Source organism: Onychostruthus taczanowskii, unplaced genomic scaffold, assembly GCF_017590055.1.
Source record: "Onychostruthus taczanowskii isolate IOZ18803 unplaced genomic scaffold, ASM1759005v1 scaffold5, whole genome shotgun sequence".
Lineage (NCBI taxonomy): Eukaryota > Metazoa > Chordata > Aves > Passeriformes > Passeridae > Onychostruthus > Onychostruthus taczanowskii.
Genome location: NW_024502568.1, coordinates 2,636,243 through 2,653,925, shown reverse-complemented (window position 1 = coordinate 2,653,925; position 17,683 = coordinate 2,636,243). Strand labels below are relative to the sequence as shown.

Below are 17,683 nucleotides of genomic sequence, written 5' to 3'. Positions count from 1 at the left end.
AGCCAGAAAGAGTGAGATTGTCAGCATTTCAGAGTCCATGCAGCTTTGCAGTAGCCATAGCATACATGGTTTGGGAGTGAATTTCATAGGAGACCTTCCCGTCTTACAGTTTTTGTTAGGAAGTTAAGCAGGCTCAGGAGACAAGTCTTTTGGGAACCAGGGATTAGACATGGAAAATGCAATTTTTAATGATGAACAGAGGTTCTTATGTAGCCACATGTTTCTTGAGCCTGCTTCTCTCATAAGACATCTGTTATGATGAGATATGGTGCTCTGGGAAGTTTATTTGTACTCAGGAATGTCCAATATCAGGATCAATATAAAAAAAGGAAGTATTCCCCATCAAGTAATGGGGAAGAAGAACAGAATTTGCAGGATGAGAGAAAGATAAAGAAGTAATATATGTTTTGATTTTTAGTGATCTTCAATTTGGCCCTTAAATTTGACGAAACAAATTTAAAGAAGTCAAACTTTGTGAGTCATCAAACAGTTGAAATGAGGCAGCATTTGGAAACACCCATAACTTTAAATTTGGCATAAAAACACACTTCATTAAATTCCCTTTGTATATCAAACACTTCTTAATTTTTTTTTGTCAAAACAGGAAGCCTCACAACTATATACTCAGGCAGTGCAACACTTTGTTTTGCTTTCTGCTGTTTTACTCTCTTCTAGTAGGAGCAAAACATGCCTCCCTCTCCCTGCACTGGGAATCTCAATTTGGCAAGAAAAAGTTCTGCTAATATCTTGGCTTGTTTTCACATCACTACCAAAATTATCTGAGGTAATGCAGAGGCTTAATTATTCCTCTTCTTAAGGCAAATTTTCCTCAATGCACTCTGTGATCACCTGCCTTAGCTGGCATGGCTTGTGGACTCTCAGGTATTCACCTTTTACTCAGATAAAGCGGGCCAAGTAGCATCAACCTTGGCAGGCCACTGCTCCCTTAAACTCTAAGAATAAAGACAGGAGATGTGAACAGCTGTTTTCATCTAGTGAAATGAAGCCATAAGTAACTACTGAGCATGGCAAACTATCATAAAAGAATATGTTCAGATGGAAAAAAAATCAGAGAGAGAAATGCCCTTGAAAGTTCCTCTAGGTACTTTTAAGATTTAGTGAAGCTAAGATGCAAGCCAATCTGAAAATTGTCCTTTTATCCTTGTGCCTTAAGCAGTGTAAAGTTTACTTCATAGAACCTGTAAGGCATAGGCACACCAACCAGAAGAGCAACTGTGACTAAACATGCATGAGAATTTGCTGCCTTACTCACTGAGAAAACCTACACCTGCATTATGTGGAAGGAACAGGAGGTCCAGATTATACATTGTTGCAATACTTGCACATTCATTCCCTTGTTCTCAGAGGGAAGAAAACAAGTAGGAAAAAATTAAATAGTTTCTCTTTTTCTCCCTGTTGTGCAGGTCAAATTTGTTTGTCTTCTAGTTTAAGCAGAGAAGCAAGTTAGTGCATAGCAGTAGACTTACAGATGAGAGAAGAAAAACACTGCTTACTTTTACAACCAAAAGCACAAAAGCAAGGCAGCACATCTTTATGGAGATAGGAGACAGAGAAAGAGACCATGAGCATGTATGTACAAGTAACTTACCTCTGCTCTGACTGCCTTGCTTCTGTCTTCTGCCACGGTCACTGGTCCGTCTCCACAGGCAGACTGATTCACTGGCAGGAACCTGCGCCGATAAAAGGAAGTCAAAACAAAATGAGCACTTCAGGGAAGCAGCTGTGAGTGTCATGAGCTGGCAGCACGTATTGCAGAGCGTGTTTAAGTGCTGATTTGGCAGTATTTCAGAAGTGGGGAAATCTTTGTGATGAAAAAGATGATCTGGTTTAATTCACCACCCCAAAATGTACCATGGAGCAGGAGAGTGGAGAGACTACCTATAAATCAGTGGTTAGAAGGTTTAGCTGGGATCTGGGTGTTGCAGTTCACTGGGGCTGTGGCAGACCTTGATCTGTCCTGTTGCCCAGCTGAGGGGCTGCTTCAAATGTAATCTTTTTAAGATGAAAAGGAAGAAGTATTCAGCTTTTATCAACATAGTATCTCAAGAACACTGTCTCTGCTATTGCTTTTCATTTGGTTTATGTTAACTTTAACAGTGCAGGCTGACTTAAATCTGTTTTCCAGTGAGCAGTACAACTAATGAAACCCACCTAATTAATCACAGTCCAGTGCCAAAGAAGGCTTGAACACGTGTAACATTTTTCAGTGAGGGAACAAACAAGGGCTTTTGTTTGTCCTGAGCCATTTTCATCACCTCTGAAAACACGGTATCTGGAGATCTTTGCTTAACGGCTGAATTAGCTGCAGTCAGCCTGAGGGCTCAGTCCTCACTGAGACTGGCTCCTTGACCATGGGAAGAAGGACTTGTTCCCTGTCCTTGGGCAGCTGGGCTATAAACTAAATAGAATCCTCCTGCATGAGGAGGAGGCTTAACAATTGGCTCAACAACCTGTTAAGCAAATTAACTCACAAGTGTCTTCAGGAGAGCATGAGTTTCATCATGGACTGATGAGCATTTAGAAGAACAGCAGATGAGAGGGATGTGTTCTTGGGAACATCATTGCACAGTGTGATGCCTTCAACTACTGGGGAAAGAAGGGAGTGAAACAACAGGATGTCAGTGATGGCACAGTAACAGTCCTGCTTTACATACAAAGTAAAGAACATTGTTTGGGATAGTGGGAAAAGTAGTTTCATAATTTCTCAGTGAAAAAGACTGTAGCTTGACTTCTCTGATATCTGTAAGTGACAATAACTGCCATCAAACCATAAACTGATCACTCAGAAGGACTTCTGCAACATGATGTCTCATCCCTCCTCATGTCCCAAGGTGGGATCAAGAGTCCCCATGATGTGTCTAATGCTGTTTGCTCCCGCTTTTCCTGATTTTCCAGAAAATTCAACTCCCTGACTCCTCTGTGGTGTCCCAGATTGCAAGATAGCTGTACAACTGCAAACTCCTTTCTAGGTGACTTTATGGAATGCTCTGCCTACTCTCAGGGATGATGCTGTTGCATTTAGCATGGAAAGGATGGAAAACTTATAAAACAGTTATCATGTCCTCATACATTTTCCCTACAAGCAGTGAGTTAGTTGAAATATTAACTTTCTGAAGGGTATTTGTCTCCAGGAATTTGTACCTGATGGAAGGAATGTCCTTTTCTGGATGGGCACTCTTTTGTTTGGATCAAAATCTAGTTACTTTTGTGAAACAGAAGGAAACAGGACAGCCCTCAGCAGTGGGCTCAGGAGATGAGAAAGGCCTGCTGTTTCTCTTGGAAAGGAAAGGTGCAGAAGTGGTAACAGCCACGGTTAATTTGTTTGGCTAATGAACCATTACTCAGAGCGTGACATTGGTCCTTTGGTCTCACAGTGTCACCAGTGAACAGTCCCAGTGCACTGTGCTGGCCAGCATCCCAGACTTGTCCCACATTAACTTTTCATTGAAAAGGAGAATGAGGATGTCAGGTTGAAAGGAAACCCCTAAATGCACTGTGCTTCTTTTCACCGTGGAGCTAATGGAACTTTGTTTGGGAGGAATGGTGACCTATAATGCTGTAACCTAATAACCACAGAGGTTACCCTTCAACTGAGTGGTTTTGTGCAGTAACTACCTATTTGAAACAAAATTGGTAGAGTCATAATTACCTCAGGAAATTAATAGGATGAATAATTCTTTAGCATTGTCTTGAAAGGAGCTCTTTCCAGGAGTGGTCAAAGTGCTCTAAATTTACATGGGATGAAGATGAATTCTTTCTAACAATGTTTAGGTACTTCTCATTTTAGTGTTTAAACTCTGAAGAGGCTGCTCAGAGCCTTGACAAAGATTAGATCATCTCAGCTCTCTCACAGCCAGTAGCTTACATGTGAAACAGCAGGAAGTGTGAGGTTTCTGCTGGTGTAACTTGGAAATAAATGGTCCCACGGAAGTGCTGCCGTTGTCAAAACAATTAAGATTGAACTTAAGGATTCTTAAGTCCTTAAGCAAGGATTTCTCATTTTCATAAACAGCAGGAAGTGTGAGGTTTCTGCTGGTGTAACTTGTAAATAAATGGTCCCATGGAAGTGCTGCCATTGCCAAAACAATTAAGATTGAACCAGCAAGGATTTCTCATTTTCACGGTGGGTCTTGAAGCCAAATTTCCCAGCTTCCAGGTGCATGCTTGAACCATGATACTGGCTACTGGCTACTGTTTTGTGTTTGTCTACCCTGCGTCCCTTGCTCTTCCTCATGAAAACTGGGGAGCATTCCTGTTTCAAAGAAAGACAAACAATCTTCTTTTCAGGACACTTCTTAATTTTTTGTTTGTTGGGTTTTTTTTTGTTGTTTTTTTTTTTGTTTGTTTGTTTTTTGTATGAACTCACTTTTTTGTTTAATAATCCTGCTTAATAATAAAATTATACAATACCACAACTGTTAGAATAACATTTTGATTACACTATGCCTTTAAATAACTGCCAGCCCAATAAACTGAGCAATAATCTGAAGGATGGAAAATATCTAGAAATCACAGAATGTATCCAGAGAAAGGAAGCACTTTCATTACAGTTACAGTCTAGAGAAGAGAGTAGGCTGGAAGCAAACCCTGTCTTCTGTTAGCAAAGTATAGTTATTGCAGAATAGAAGATGTATCAATTGAAAAAGTATTACAGATCCACAAGGTTGCCAGAAAACATGAAGTGCACTATCAGGATGCAAAAGGCATTGTAGTGACATGTGGTGTGCAGGAGGAACCCTTTCCCTGACTCCAGATGCAACAGAAGCGGGTTTTGGTACCCAGTGAATCTAAGTGTTGTTGAACGAGTCAGGTAAGGCTTCTGGTTGTGGGTTAAGGATATTTCTGCATCAGGTCAATAATTTCATTGTACACTTGTAAAGGTGCATCCAATCCCCAGATGAAATCCAGGTGTGCCCATTCAGGAATCTTCTTGTGATAGCTAAGCTTCTTGATTTTAGACAATAAAATGGCAGCATCCTTGGGATCTGCGAGCAGGTCTTGTCCCCCAGTCCATACTGCGGTTGGTACAGTCATCTCTTCTATGTTGTAGAGGGGAGGAGTAGTCTGGAAAACAGTACAGGAATGAATGTCCAGGAGAGCACAGCAACTTTAAACATTCATTTGTGGATTTCTTCTGTCATGGCTCAAAGTAGAGGTGTCTAAATCAAAGAGGAAGGAAGTCCCCTTGTTTGCCTTTTCTATCTGTGCTCACAGGGATTACTCAACTGATAGCACAGCCAAAAGTAAAACACCTCCTGAGCTGACAAAGAGTTATTGTTGGGTCTTTGCCTTCTCAAGTGGGAATCTTAGGGCAGGAACCTGAAACTAGACAGAGATGTCAGGATGCCTCTGGATAAAGCCCCCCATCATGGTCCTTTTGAGGCACTGTTCAGTCCCAGGAGTCATGGGCTAGAGAGAAAACACTACATGTGACAAGGATGAAAAGGATCATAGAATGGCTTCTGTAGGAGGAGAGGGAAAGCAGCTTAGGACTCTGTGTTTGGAAAAGAGATGCCAGAGCAAGGGCAAGAGACAGGTTTATACAACCACAAATGGTATGAAGAAAGAGCACTGTAAGTAATTATCCCAAACACAAAACCTAGAAGGCATCCTGTGACTTTCCAGGAGCAAGCAAATTCAAAGCAAACCAAAGGAAGCTGCGTTTCATGAAATTCATCATTAAAACATGTAACTTGTAATGACAGGCTGCTGTGGAGGCCTAAAAGTGAGGAGGGTCAAGGATGGGATTAGATTGTTGAATGGAAAAGGTGTTCCTCAGGATCTGCTTGAGGACAAAGTCCTTTTGTCTCTGGCTGCCAGAATCTAGGGGTGGCTGTTAGCTTTCCAGTTTTCTTGTTCCTAATGTTGTCATCTGTTTCAGTTACACTAGTAGGCAAGATGTTTTTGTTATTTTCTGTGTACTCTTCTTTTTCAAAAAGATTTTCCATTTTTTCTGCCCTTACTTTCTCTTATTCGTATTGATCATTTAATTGGAAAGTTTTTCTCTTCCTCTCTGTCTCTTCCTTTTAAAATGTATTAAATGTATTATTGCCACTAGTGCTTGCATGCTCTCTCTATTGACTTCCAAACTGAAAAACAATAATATTTTCATTTACTTATGTTCTGAAAATGTGTCTCCTACTAGGTTCTTGCTCTCTTCCTGTGTGTTTCTGTGCTGTCCAAGGTTGCTTCACCAAGACATACCTGTTGGTATTTTTCCATGTTCTTCTTTGAACTGCCCCAGTCATAAGCTTGGAACTTGCCCGAGCGGGCCTCCTAAGAGGATGAACAAGAGAAGGGAAGTTGTAATGCCATCATTTGGGAACTTTGTGTGTTCCTTCCCTGTTGAGCCTCTGACTCCAATCTAAAGCCCCAACAGAAGTTCTTCTAAGAGCTATGAAAGAGCCAATAGTAAATTAATTAGGAGTGTCAAAAAGTGAAAAGAGTCAGATGTTTCTGTCATAATGAAAGAAATTCACATCTTCTGCAGACAGAGCCAAGGATGTCCTTGCAGGCAATTTGTTCAAGTCTGTAAAACTGCTGTTAACGACTGCTGTCAGCAAGTTCATCTCAGTGCTACTGCCTTGTCCTATTCTTACAGTCATGTTGCCAACACTCAGCTCTGCTAGTGGCTCCATCTTATATTTTCTCTTCCCACTCTTTTTGAGTACAGAAATTACTATTTTTAGTTCTTCCCCTTCTTGGCTTTACCTACAGCATGGCTTGCTCCTACTCTGAGAGACACCTTCATCAGAATCTTAGTATTGAAATTCTGTTAGTTCCTTTAGTTGTAATAGCAGTGAGGACTACAAAGACTTAGGAGTATTACTTCTGCATGTTTATGCTTGTAGTCTGTGGTTAGATGCTGAATTACATCTGAGTCAATTTGCAATACTCCCCCCACTCTGCTTTTGTAACTCTTTTTCTTACAGAAAGAGGTCTAGGTCATGGTCACAAAAGCAATTTATTCAAGCCTACTATCTAATGCAATCTCACAGCAAAAATTATATTTTTATTTTGAGTAAGTGCCTGAGCAGATGTCACTCAGACATATCTGTGTGTTCGCTTTGCTGGAAAGGGCACAAACACTCCTGCAAGTTTTGTGTGCTCGCAGCTTCTTCCAGAGCCGCTCCAGAGCCTGTGGTGCTGCCAGCAAACCTGCCTTGTGGCAGAGGCTCCTCCAAGGGAGCTCTTTGGATCCTCAGAGTGGGAGCGCAAAGACAGAAAGGCAGCTCCCATCAGCACTGCTACTGAAGAGGTACTATGGCAGTACTTTGTAGGTGAGGGATAGAAACAGTCTACTAAATAAAGTATTTATTATTTATGGTACTACTGTTGTCCAGACACTGACAGCTCTGAAAGAGAGAGAAGAAACTGCAAGGGTTTTAATAGTAAATGTGACAATTTATGTGGCAGCCTAAATCTTGCTCATTTCTTGGCACCACGTTGGAAACACAACTAATTTAAGATAAACTCCCTACGAACTGTGGACATCATTTATAAAAGGTACCGGATACACAATAAGGAGAGCGATGTGTACACCTGCACACACAGCTTCCAGCCTACATATTTTTACTCAAATGAAGCTCTTCATTGTTGGCTTCAAATGTATCTGTATCACACAGGGCTGGCAAAAGAAGGAGCAATGAAAAATAGTGTTCTGAACTGAGGTTTCAGTTGCAATTCACAAGTTGCATATGTTTCCAAGAAGTTGGCAATGGCTTCACAGCTGATTATCTCTTACCTCTCTACTCAGCTCAAGGTGAGTACCTATCTTATCTTTCAGGGGATTGCTCATACCTGACTCCAGTGGACTATGTTCTGCACAGAAGTTCCAGCAGAGGTTTGGGCAATATACACGTTGATTCGATTCTGAAAGAGAAAACTCAGTGGGCATTCTTTGCTTCCCTTCTATGCAGATGTACATCAAAAGATATGCTACAGCAGCATCATATATCAATTTAACCAACAGAAATTGGAGTGATATGATTGGAGACTCCCTCAGATTTACTTCACATGTGGCAGTATATCAGATAAGGAGTAGCACTGAGAGAGCGATCCCTAACCAGAGCCTTTTCCAGGACGACTAAGAATCTAAAAGAATCTCCAGGTGAGAAGGAATGAATAGAAAGGCAGCAATTTAGACCCCAATCTGTGTGGTGTTTTTCAGAATTCTGTATCAGATTCTGTGTGAGAGAGGATCACTGTTGGACAGAACAGCAAAGGGAAATGCAATTTCCTAATGAATGCACAAATATTTGAAACAAAACACACCCTAGTACTGCAGGGGTTTCTTAGTAAGCTGCTGTGAGATCCTTCCTCAGTGAACACTTTCTGAGGCATTTTTTGAAAAATGCTGGAGCAAAATTTTGACTCCCAGGTGATCTGACCTACAGCTGGATATAGTGTGAGGTGCCCAGCTACATCCTAATACTCTATCCTGAAGGCCCAAGGCTTGGAGAATGAAGACAAGGAGGAGTATGTGTGTTCCTTTCTGAGTTGCAAAGTGAAAACCTTAACCAGGCTTTTAATTTCTTCTTTTTCAGTGTGCCAGCATGTGAAATATCTCTGGTGAGACCAGCAGCCACAGTATGGACCAGGATATGGTGCCCTGGGTGAGGTCTGTCAGAAGGCAGACTGCAGAACTCTGGGGGGCTCTGAGCAGCTGTCAGCTGCAGAACTGGTGCCAGATGCTCTTCTGAGGGGAGAGGCAGTGGTTCCCTGCTAGAGAGAGGGCAATCAGCAGATATTGCTGTCCAGTAGTGGGGACTGTTCCCTGCAATGCGATACTGATAGAAATTCAGAATTCACCCTGCAGCATAGAAGGTGAATTTGAGGAGCACAAGCTTAAACTCCCAGTAGAGCTGACAAAAGTTATACATACCACATCAATGTTTTTCAGGTTACAGCCACCCAGATTGAAGAAGACACTTCTACAAAGCCTGGCAAAAGCTCGGTGGCTGCAGACAGGGGCTATTATCCTTGTTAGACACTCAGTTTGGGGAAGGAATTCTCTGTTGCCAAGCATACTCTGTGAAATACAACGGTAACGATAATTTGGGAATGTACACACTTCTCCATCAATTTCAGTGGTTCTTACTCGCCTTTTCTCCACTTGTCAGAAGATGTTCCCACAAACAAGTGAGAAATTACTTGGTTTTCCATTGCATCAGCCTGCTTGGGCATTACTCAGTCGGGGTTACATCACTTTTAATGAAGAGATATGTTAAATTAACTCCAATTCATAGTTTAAGCTTTTATATTAGTGGCTTTGCCTGGAGGAATCTTGGAAACCTTTGAGGATCTGCATCTTTCTATCTCTCTGGGTGACCTGTCCTTGTGCTGCACTGTTGCCTCGGACTGAAAGCTTTTCTTATTGCCCTATCTGAACTCTCGAAGGCCTCACCACAAAGTAAACCTGCTCGCTTGCAAATGAGTCAACTTCACAAGGCCTTACACTTTCTATTTATCCGTTTTAAGAGCTGAACAAACAAGTATATGGTTAAACAATGGAAACCAAGATATCACACACCCTGAGCATTTTCTCAGGAAGGTAGAGGAGTTTTGTTGCTGGGCCTTTAGCATACTTAATAGCAGTGACAGGTGCCAGTGCAAAGTAGAGTTTGATTTTTTGAGCCAGCTCTGGCATTGTTGAAAATGCAATGAAAGCTGAAAAAAAAAAAAAAAAAAAGAGGAGTCAAACCCCAATATTTTTACAATAGACTGTTTTCAGTATTAATACATATTCTGCACTTTCAATTTATAAGCAACCTTGTTGTTCAGAGACTATGGTCCAGCCTAGATTTGTATGAAATCCCTCTTTTCCATAAGTTACCAGCTTGTAGGAGTTTTCCCCTATTCAGAGAAATTTCTTTCTTTATTTTGCAGGTTTCTTCCAGACTTGACTAAACATACATTTCTGATGTACATTCATATATTTCTTATACTATCAGGAGGAAAAGTAATTTTTCTTCTGGTCAATCCAATTTTGTATTTTTTTTTCATGCCTACATCCGGTCCAAACTGGCCAACTTCTCCTTCTGTACTCTCATCTTCCTGTTTTGTTTTTTTTGGTGAACTGACCAGCTGCTGTTGGGCACACCCTTGCATCTTGGATAGAAACAATTTGCATGGCCCACACACAACATTTTCCAGTATAATTCTTAGCTGATAGATTTCCAGTAGCAGTGTATTTGATCTATTATGCTTCATTATCTTTATAATAAATTTTAAATGCCTACATGTTGAAAACTGCTTTTTCTAACACAGTATTTCACAACTTCAAAGAGTTAATGAAAACTTTAAGTACATTCAGTAACTCAGTATCTTAAATCACATTTTACTCCTGTTTTCTGGAAGAATTCCTCTCTTGTGTGTAACTTACCAATGGTAGTACCTTGTGAATAACCAATATAGTACAGCTTCTCCTGTCCTGTTTTCTCCAAAATGAAATTTATTGCTGCTGGAAGATCAAACTTCGCCATCTCATCAAAACTGCAGGCAGGGGATTGAAAGAGTGGCATGCATAAATTAAAAAGCCAGACTTTAAATTGAATTTGCATTTTTATTAATAGCTTGTCAGCAAAGAAACAGTCTGACTGATTTAGTGAATAATTCAATTGTTCTAAGTTCTTTGTTTTTCTGGCACTGGATATGGAAGATACTACTCAAGATTGTTTTGGGGTTATTATATTACACACACTAATGTTTCTAAGTAGCTGCCAAAACTGGCTCCAGGATTGAGGAACAGCTTGGAGATGGCCTGTGCAGGCTCCTCTGAGTCGTTCTGCTGCTGTGCCTCTAGTTTGAAGAACCTGATCAAGCAGTAGTTAAAGATGTCTCCATTACTATTACGGTTCTCATTCTTTTACAGGGGCACCTCAGCAGAAGCAAATGTAAACAATGCTCATTAATATGTAGCATATGTAAACCCCTGATTTAGCCATCTGACACAAATATGTAAGCGTGGCAATGGATATCCCCTTCAGTGGTTCTGTCTACCTGAAAGCCCAGAATTCATCTTGATCAATGGAGTACTTCTGATGTTTTCTTGACCAGCGATTCCCTCTGCTATTTCCCATCCAAACATCAAATCCAGCATCAGCTAGCAGGAAGCCCAGGCTGTTGTTGGGCAGGTTTGTGACCCAGTTACGAGCATCTCCCAATAATCCATGCTGGAGAAATACAGCAGGTCTTGAAGCTGAAAAATAAAGCAAAACCAAAACAGTTTATAATTGTTTTTATCTTTTAATTTCCTGGTTGTTCAGAGATACTATTGTCTCATATTCAATACTGGGACTTTTTCCTGAATCAACAAATCAGAAGAACAAAATCCTTCTTTCTGTAAGAGGCACCTTCTAAGCTTCTGAAAGGATTGATGGAAAGATCTGCCTGACAGCACAGCAAGCTAACTTGGCACCCTCTGGTCATTGTTTGTACAGCTCAGACACATCAGCTTGAGATTCTCAGCACTGATAGGGAGATGACGGTGTGGGATTGTTTTCAGAGATTTACTTTACCCAAAATATGAATCAGACACTGATACTAACCAGGTGTAAGCAAAAGCAAAACAAAACTAGAAGCTGGAAAAGCTTTTGCAAAACAGGTTGATTAGGCAACCTTTATCTTAGTTTTAATTTTTTTTTTTAAGTTTTACTCATCAACGCTTACTAGAAAGCATATGCTTAATACTGTGGATTTTTATTATAAATAGGTGCTTGATATTAATTCTGTAGGTCTTTCAGGTTGTTCAGGGCAGCCAGAACTCTGCTGAAATTTCACTCATGTATACAAGCTTTGGTGGATGCTTTAGAAATACAAGTTGTCTCTTTTGAGAATATGCCCTGTCCAGAGTGGTGTTGTGTCATATTCAATAACTGTACCTGGGTTTCCTTGATTCTGAGTACCATAAGGGATTCTGTTAATGGTAATGGTATAACCATCTTCTGTCATCACTTCATACTCCTCACTGGGATACCCTTTGTAAGTAATGAGCTCATTCTAGGAGAGAAGGTACAAATGCATTTGCTTGCACAACTCCATTTCATATACTATAAGATAGTCACAATGAAGAAATGTTAGAAATCAGGTACAGCTGGGGATTTAACTTACATACATTAAACACCTGAATGTATGTAACCCTAAAGCAACAACAAATTTCCTTTTTTCTTTATATTATATCTAGGGGCTCATTACCCAGTTAAAATATGTCATACAAAACCTGTATTACACTCCTGCCATTCAATCATCACAAGTCCTTGCATTCTGGTGATATAAGAATCCCTATAAGCTCATAGCAGGACTTTATGAGCTGAGATGAGGTGTGTGGCAGAGACAAGGAGCTGTCTGGGTGCAATGCTTCTGATTTCGATACAGCCTGGAGCCAGCTTATTTAAACTACCTTCAGAGAAATCCAGACAGCTTCACAGCTGTGCTTTGGTGAACAGCATAGATGCAGTGAGCACTACTGAAAAGCTGACTACATTATGGGAGGGAAAAAAAAAAGGCATTTGCACATCTGCAAGGGAAACTAGCACAGCCCATCTTAAGCTCTGAAGTAAATATTACTTTTGACCTGTAATGTTCCATCTGTTTTGTTACAAAAGGGTATTGGTTTTTATAACTTGTCCTCAGAGAATTACTCAATGTATTTTGCCATGCAGGACAGAACCTCCAAGATTTTAACAAACAGTGAAAGACCTACACAAGCTGCTTGGCAAGAGACGTTTTTCTGAAAAGCTGGCCATTTCTGGTTTCTGCTGGTCACCACTAGTTGTTTACAGACTTCATTGCTGATGAAATGCTGACATTCCAGGTAGTCATTCTTTCAGATAGGCAACCACTGCCAGCAATAGCAAGCTGGTAACTGATATTTAAAAGGAAAACAAGACTGGAGATTTACTATTTGCTTTAATTTCTTCCAGAGAGAAGATGGGCTGTTACACATGCAGGCAGAAGAGAAGAGAAGAGAAAGCAGTAGTGTAGACATAACTAGAGAGGATAGGTTAAGGCAGCTTACCTCCCCTGTTATTTCTAACACTTAGAAACCCCTCTGCTGTAAGTCATGCATACCATCCATCCTCAGGGCACTCCATCAACCATCAACTTACAATACTCATAAAGGCTTCAGGATCCACAGCTCTCTTCATTCTTTTCAGTTCTTCTGAATAAGCAACTCCCTGAAACAAATATGTCACAGCAACAAAGAGCCATATCTTCTCCCTGCAAAATCCAATATATTAATCTGTCAGTAGTCCTCCTCTGCACTTTCAATCCACACAGTTCTGTACTTTTCTGATGAGGAAAGTGCTGTCTAATAATTAATGAAGCCAGTCTGGTACTCCCTACTTGTTAATTAAATGGAACAAAGCTGACTTCAAACACCTGTCTGAAGGTGTTGGGCAGCAACCTGGACTGTCTGCCAAGGTTTGGGCTAGGGTGTTGCTCTTGATCAAGGCAAAAGTATCAATGAATCCAAGAAAAGGAGCAAAGCTTCTGGAAAAATTAATTTCTCTCATTTGTTTGAGAAGAAATTAATTTCTTTTTTTGTTTAAGAAGTAGGTCACTTGCATTCCCATACCATGCATTTGATCTGTAGGTAAATTTGGAAACCTTTCTGGCTAACTCTGTGAAACACAGAGTTACTGGGTAACTCGTTAGTAAAGCAATTATTGTCACAGTGAAGATTTCAAAGTGAGATACGCAAATTGCTGGATAGTTAGTGGAAAAAAGTAAAAACAATTGCAAATTAAAAAATTAAATATTTATAATTAATTTAAAACTTAGAAACCTAAATAAAGCAGTTCTTTATATTTGAAAATTTATACAAATCTGCTTAATGACAAAATTCATCCACTCTATAGGATGAGGATGGATTAAGGAAGAGAACACTTTGCTAAATGTAATGCTAGGTAGAAACTGAGTGCAGGGACCAGGATCCAGTTTTGTTAAGCAAAAAAGGAACAAAAACCCCCAGGGAGGTATCTATCCTGCTTAGAGGCACACATAGCAGCTCCACTGTCTGTGAAGACCTACATACTCTTGGCTCAAAGAAAATGCAGTGTTTGTATTAGCATCTTCTCTACACTGTATAACCCCCAGAGGCCACACCTAAACTTCTGTAGTCGCAGTGATTGTTCTTTCATTCAGACTGATTCAGCCAAAAAAATCTATTGCATTTATTGTTTTCCTATTCAAGGAGTCTTTTAAACTATTTTCCCCCAAAATGATAGGAACAGCATTTTTTTTTTCTTCTCACAGAACAACAATTTATACACTAACTTCCTAGCACTACATTCTGGTACAATCTGTATGTTGAAAATGCATAGCTCCTTTTGTAGAAAAAGGGACATTTAGAGAACTTTGTTTTACTGAGCTAACACCCTTTCTTTTGGTTTAAAACCACTTTCTGATTCTCTCACTTGCCATCTTCCCATACCTCTTCAGCTACCCCAGAGTTACCTAAATTCAGGCTAGGTGAGCCAGGCCTGAATCTCTTTAGTCACAAGGAATCTTGAAAGAAATAGCCATACTTCACCTACTTACAAGCAAAACAACACAACGAAATGCATTTGTTCCCAAATAGTAAAGCAACTCCTCAAGCTCAGCTTTCATACCATCTTTTGCAGCTCCCATGAAGCCTTCACTGGTTTTGGATCATTAATAAATCAAAGCATTACTGACCTTGTGCCCAAAGTCATGTGTTTGGCTGAGCAGCTGCGGCTGCAGAAGAATGAAAACTCAATTCCTGGCTGTTTGGAAGCAGTGCTGGCAGTGAAAGGATGGTCATGCACTGTTTTTTCCCCCAATCATGCAGCAACTTGACAATTAGCCTCTGTTTCTTTCCCTCTGCTCATTCCTTCTACTATCGCTTCTGCTTTTCCCTGGTGCAGCACCAGAGAGGGGTGACTCCTTTTATCCTCAAACCTCATGCTTTTCAGCTCCTTAGCCACCACAGCTATAACAAGGCTCTTCTACTATCACAGATTGCTGGATTTTTAAGGAGAATACCAGCCTCTGTAGAGTGGCAGAGCAGAATCAGGAATTTTGAAAACAAATATATTCATAGATATACCTTATCATACCTAATGAAATTGTCAATAGACCTGCAACAATTTTCTCTTTTACCAACAACCTACCAATTTCAGCTTCTCATGTTATCTGGAAAGGAGGGAAGGAACTCTGATTCCTCTACAGATGTTACTGCACATATTTTTCTTTTATTTTTTAATGCTTTGGTTGCTGCTCCATAATTCTGTGTTGTTGCTGGAGTGGTTTCAGGAGATTTCCTCCATTTATATTTCACCTCTTAAATGGGAATAGAATTGAATGGGTATTCCCCAGATGAACAGTTATGAAACTAGAAGGCTTTTCTGTAATCTGTAGGGACTCAGAAAACATTGCTGAGATGGGCACACATGTGTCATGGTCTCAAGCATACTCTGAGTGGGCCAGAATTGTTCAGCAGTGGAAATTAGGTAGGCCTGGACAGAGAGTCCAGACAGGTCCTTTTTAAGGCATTCAGGACAGTGACCTCTTTAAGTCTCTTCTTTTTGTGGAGGACAAGCCCTGTGCAGCCGCGTTCCACCATGAGTGGTTTCCTCCCCACAGCAATACAAGCTTTGCAGAATTACAAGTGAGGATCTTTTTTTTCCACTTGTGTACCATGGTATAAAGCTGGTGGGTTTTTCATTCTGCATGTTCCAAGTATTTTTAAATCTTGAAAGTAATTATTCTTTCTTGTTCAGTTCCTAATTTTTATTTCTCCAAATATTCTTTCTGTCTCACAAATAATGTTCATCCACATAGAACAGATCAGCTTAAACACTGAGATGAACATTGGACCAAGGTGTTGAGCAGGATTTGATATTTCTATTTATATTATAGCTTGCATGCTTTCTTCTTGCAGTACTGCCTGTGATTAGGATCAGAAATATTCAATATATCCTCAGAAGTTATTTTCTTTAGTATTTACAGATCAAAAAGAAACATGAACAAAAATCTCAGGAGAAGACCTGTTCCTACAAAACTTGTTATCAGGCCTTCAAAGAGAAATAGAAACATCTGAGTTCAGTTTCTGGCAGCAAATTAGGAGAGGAAATGATTTTCAAGGAGCTGGTTTAGAACATGGAGTGTTTTCAAATATTGATTCTACACAGGGGATGGAATGTTTTTTGAATCTTCTCATTATTTCCTTGATATATTCCAAGTTCTTTCATCTTTCCTGTAACAAAAGCAGATTTCTGCATTTTTAAAGTCTCAGTGTCTTTTAAAGCTCGACAAGAATTTCATGAGTGAACTGTTTAAATGTGTACTCGCCTTTGAGTACCTCATGCTATTCTAAGTCATTAAGATGTGCTATTAACTCACTGTGAACAAAGCCAGCTTCATTCTTTAGTGCAAAACAATGCTCCAATAACAAAAAACTCACTAAAACATTGCATACACATGCCATAATACCATAAATTGCAAATGACTGGATAAAGTCATTGCAGGCAGTATGTGTTTAAAGTGAGTGTTTGAGATGGGCAAAGAAGGTGAACTAAGGTTAGTGTTGGGCTGATTTTTTTAAAACCAGACATGCACACGCTGTTGTAAATGATCAGGTTTCAGGGGAAGTTACTCACACTATAATCAGGTATGGAATTCAGTGGAAGTGCTTAAAGGTTGAGATGTTGCTGTCAGAGTTGTAGCTGCATCTTCACAAGTGTGGTCATAGGTAAATGAACTTTAAACTGGTCAGTCTAGGTGCCCTTGTGTAAATTAGTGCCTTTATATAAATTGTTCACTAAATGTTCAGTTTGTGAAGTGGACTGAACTGAACACAACTCTTTCCAGTGCTTTTTATGGATAAAACCCCCCATCAATGTACAGAATATAATCCCTAGCATTTTTGCGTTTTCTGTAAACTCTTTACTTTCCCCATTCCCTCCTGCTGCAGGAATTGGACCTGGCTCTGGAAATTACTTAGGAATGGAAGATATTTTTATACAGCTGAATATAGCAGTTCATCATGGATCAAATATGTCCTTTTGGCTTCTTCATGCAGCTAGTGAACGTAGTTATCAGAAATGTTTGGCTATTTTAAGTATGTTAAGGAGGGCCTTTTAGGGGAGGTATGCTCTATTGAGAGACAGACTTGTTTTTGTGGAAGTTGCCATCCAGGAGTCTCCAAGGGAACACATAGCAGCAAAACCAGAAGGATCCTCTTGTGCACTCATATGGCTTTAAAAACATTTCATGTCATAATGGTGTAAACATTTGCTTCCTGAGAGTGAGGAAAACACTGAGAGCTAAGCACAGGGTCTAACTGTGTGCTCTCCACTGAATCCCTGGGATAATACCTGGTTCCCACAGCACACAACGACTGCCCCCAGCCAGCCACCCCATGCTGTTGCCTCAGCTGGAGTGCTGTTGGCCCAGCACAGGCACATTTTGGGGGTGAAGGCAGAATCTCCCTCTTCAGCAATGGACCCTACACCTCCAAAGAGCAAAGGAACTGCTCTCAGGGGAGTCTCTACACACAGACAGAGGTGCAGAAACAAAAATCACTAACGAGAACAGGCACTGCTTGGACGAGAGATTCTTCTCAGCTCTGTCAGGCCTGCAAAAATATTTCTGGTGGTCATCATCAAAGCCAATGGACTTGCCTGGGGATTACCAC

General features: G+C 40.3%; 1 protein-coding gene across 1 annotated transcript; it reads right to left on the bottom strand.

The window, feature by feature from the left end:
* Window positions 1-4,851: 4,851 nt before the first annotated feature.
* On the bottom strand, window positions 4,852-14,720 carry LOC121341765 (lipase member M-like). The gene is made up of 10 exons (XM_041415574.1): window positions 14,704-14,720; window positions 13,131-13,242; window positions 11,904-12,021; window positions 11,023-11,221; window positions 10,406-10,515; window positions 9,554-9,690; window positions 8,906-9,052; window positions 7,822-7,893; window positions 6,226-6,297; window positions 4,852-5,085 (listed from the first exon to the last, which is right to left on the bottom strand). The coding sequence occupies exons 1-10, from the start codon at window positions 14,718-14,720 to the stop codon at window positions 4,852-4,854; spliced, it is 1,218 nt and encodes a 405-aa protein (XP_041271508.1).
* Between the last annotated feature and the right edge of the window lie 2,963 nt (window positions 14,721-17,683).

Bases quoted from the DNA above. Each gene is read 5' to 3' on its own strand.
- LOC121341765 (XM_041415574.1), bottom strand. The intron at 10,516-11,022 runs GTAGACAGAACC...CCCTGCCTGCAG, and splicing joins GATGAATTCTGGGCTTTCAG to TTTTGATGAGATGGCGAAGT. The intron at 5,086-6,225 runs GTATGTCTTGGT...ACTGTTTTCCAG, and splicing joins ACATGGAAAAATACCAACAG to ACTACTCCTCCCCTCTACAA.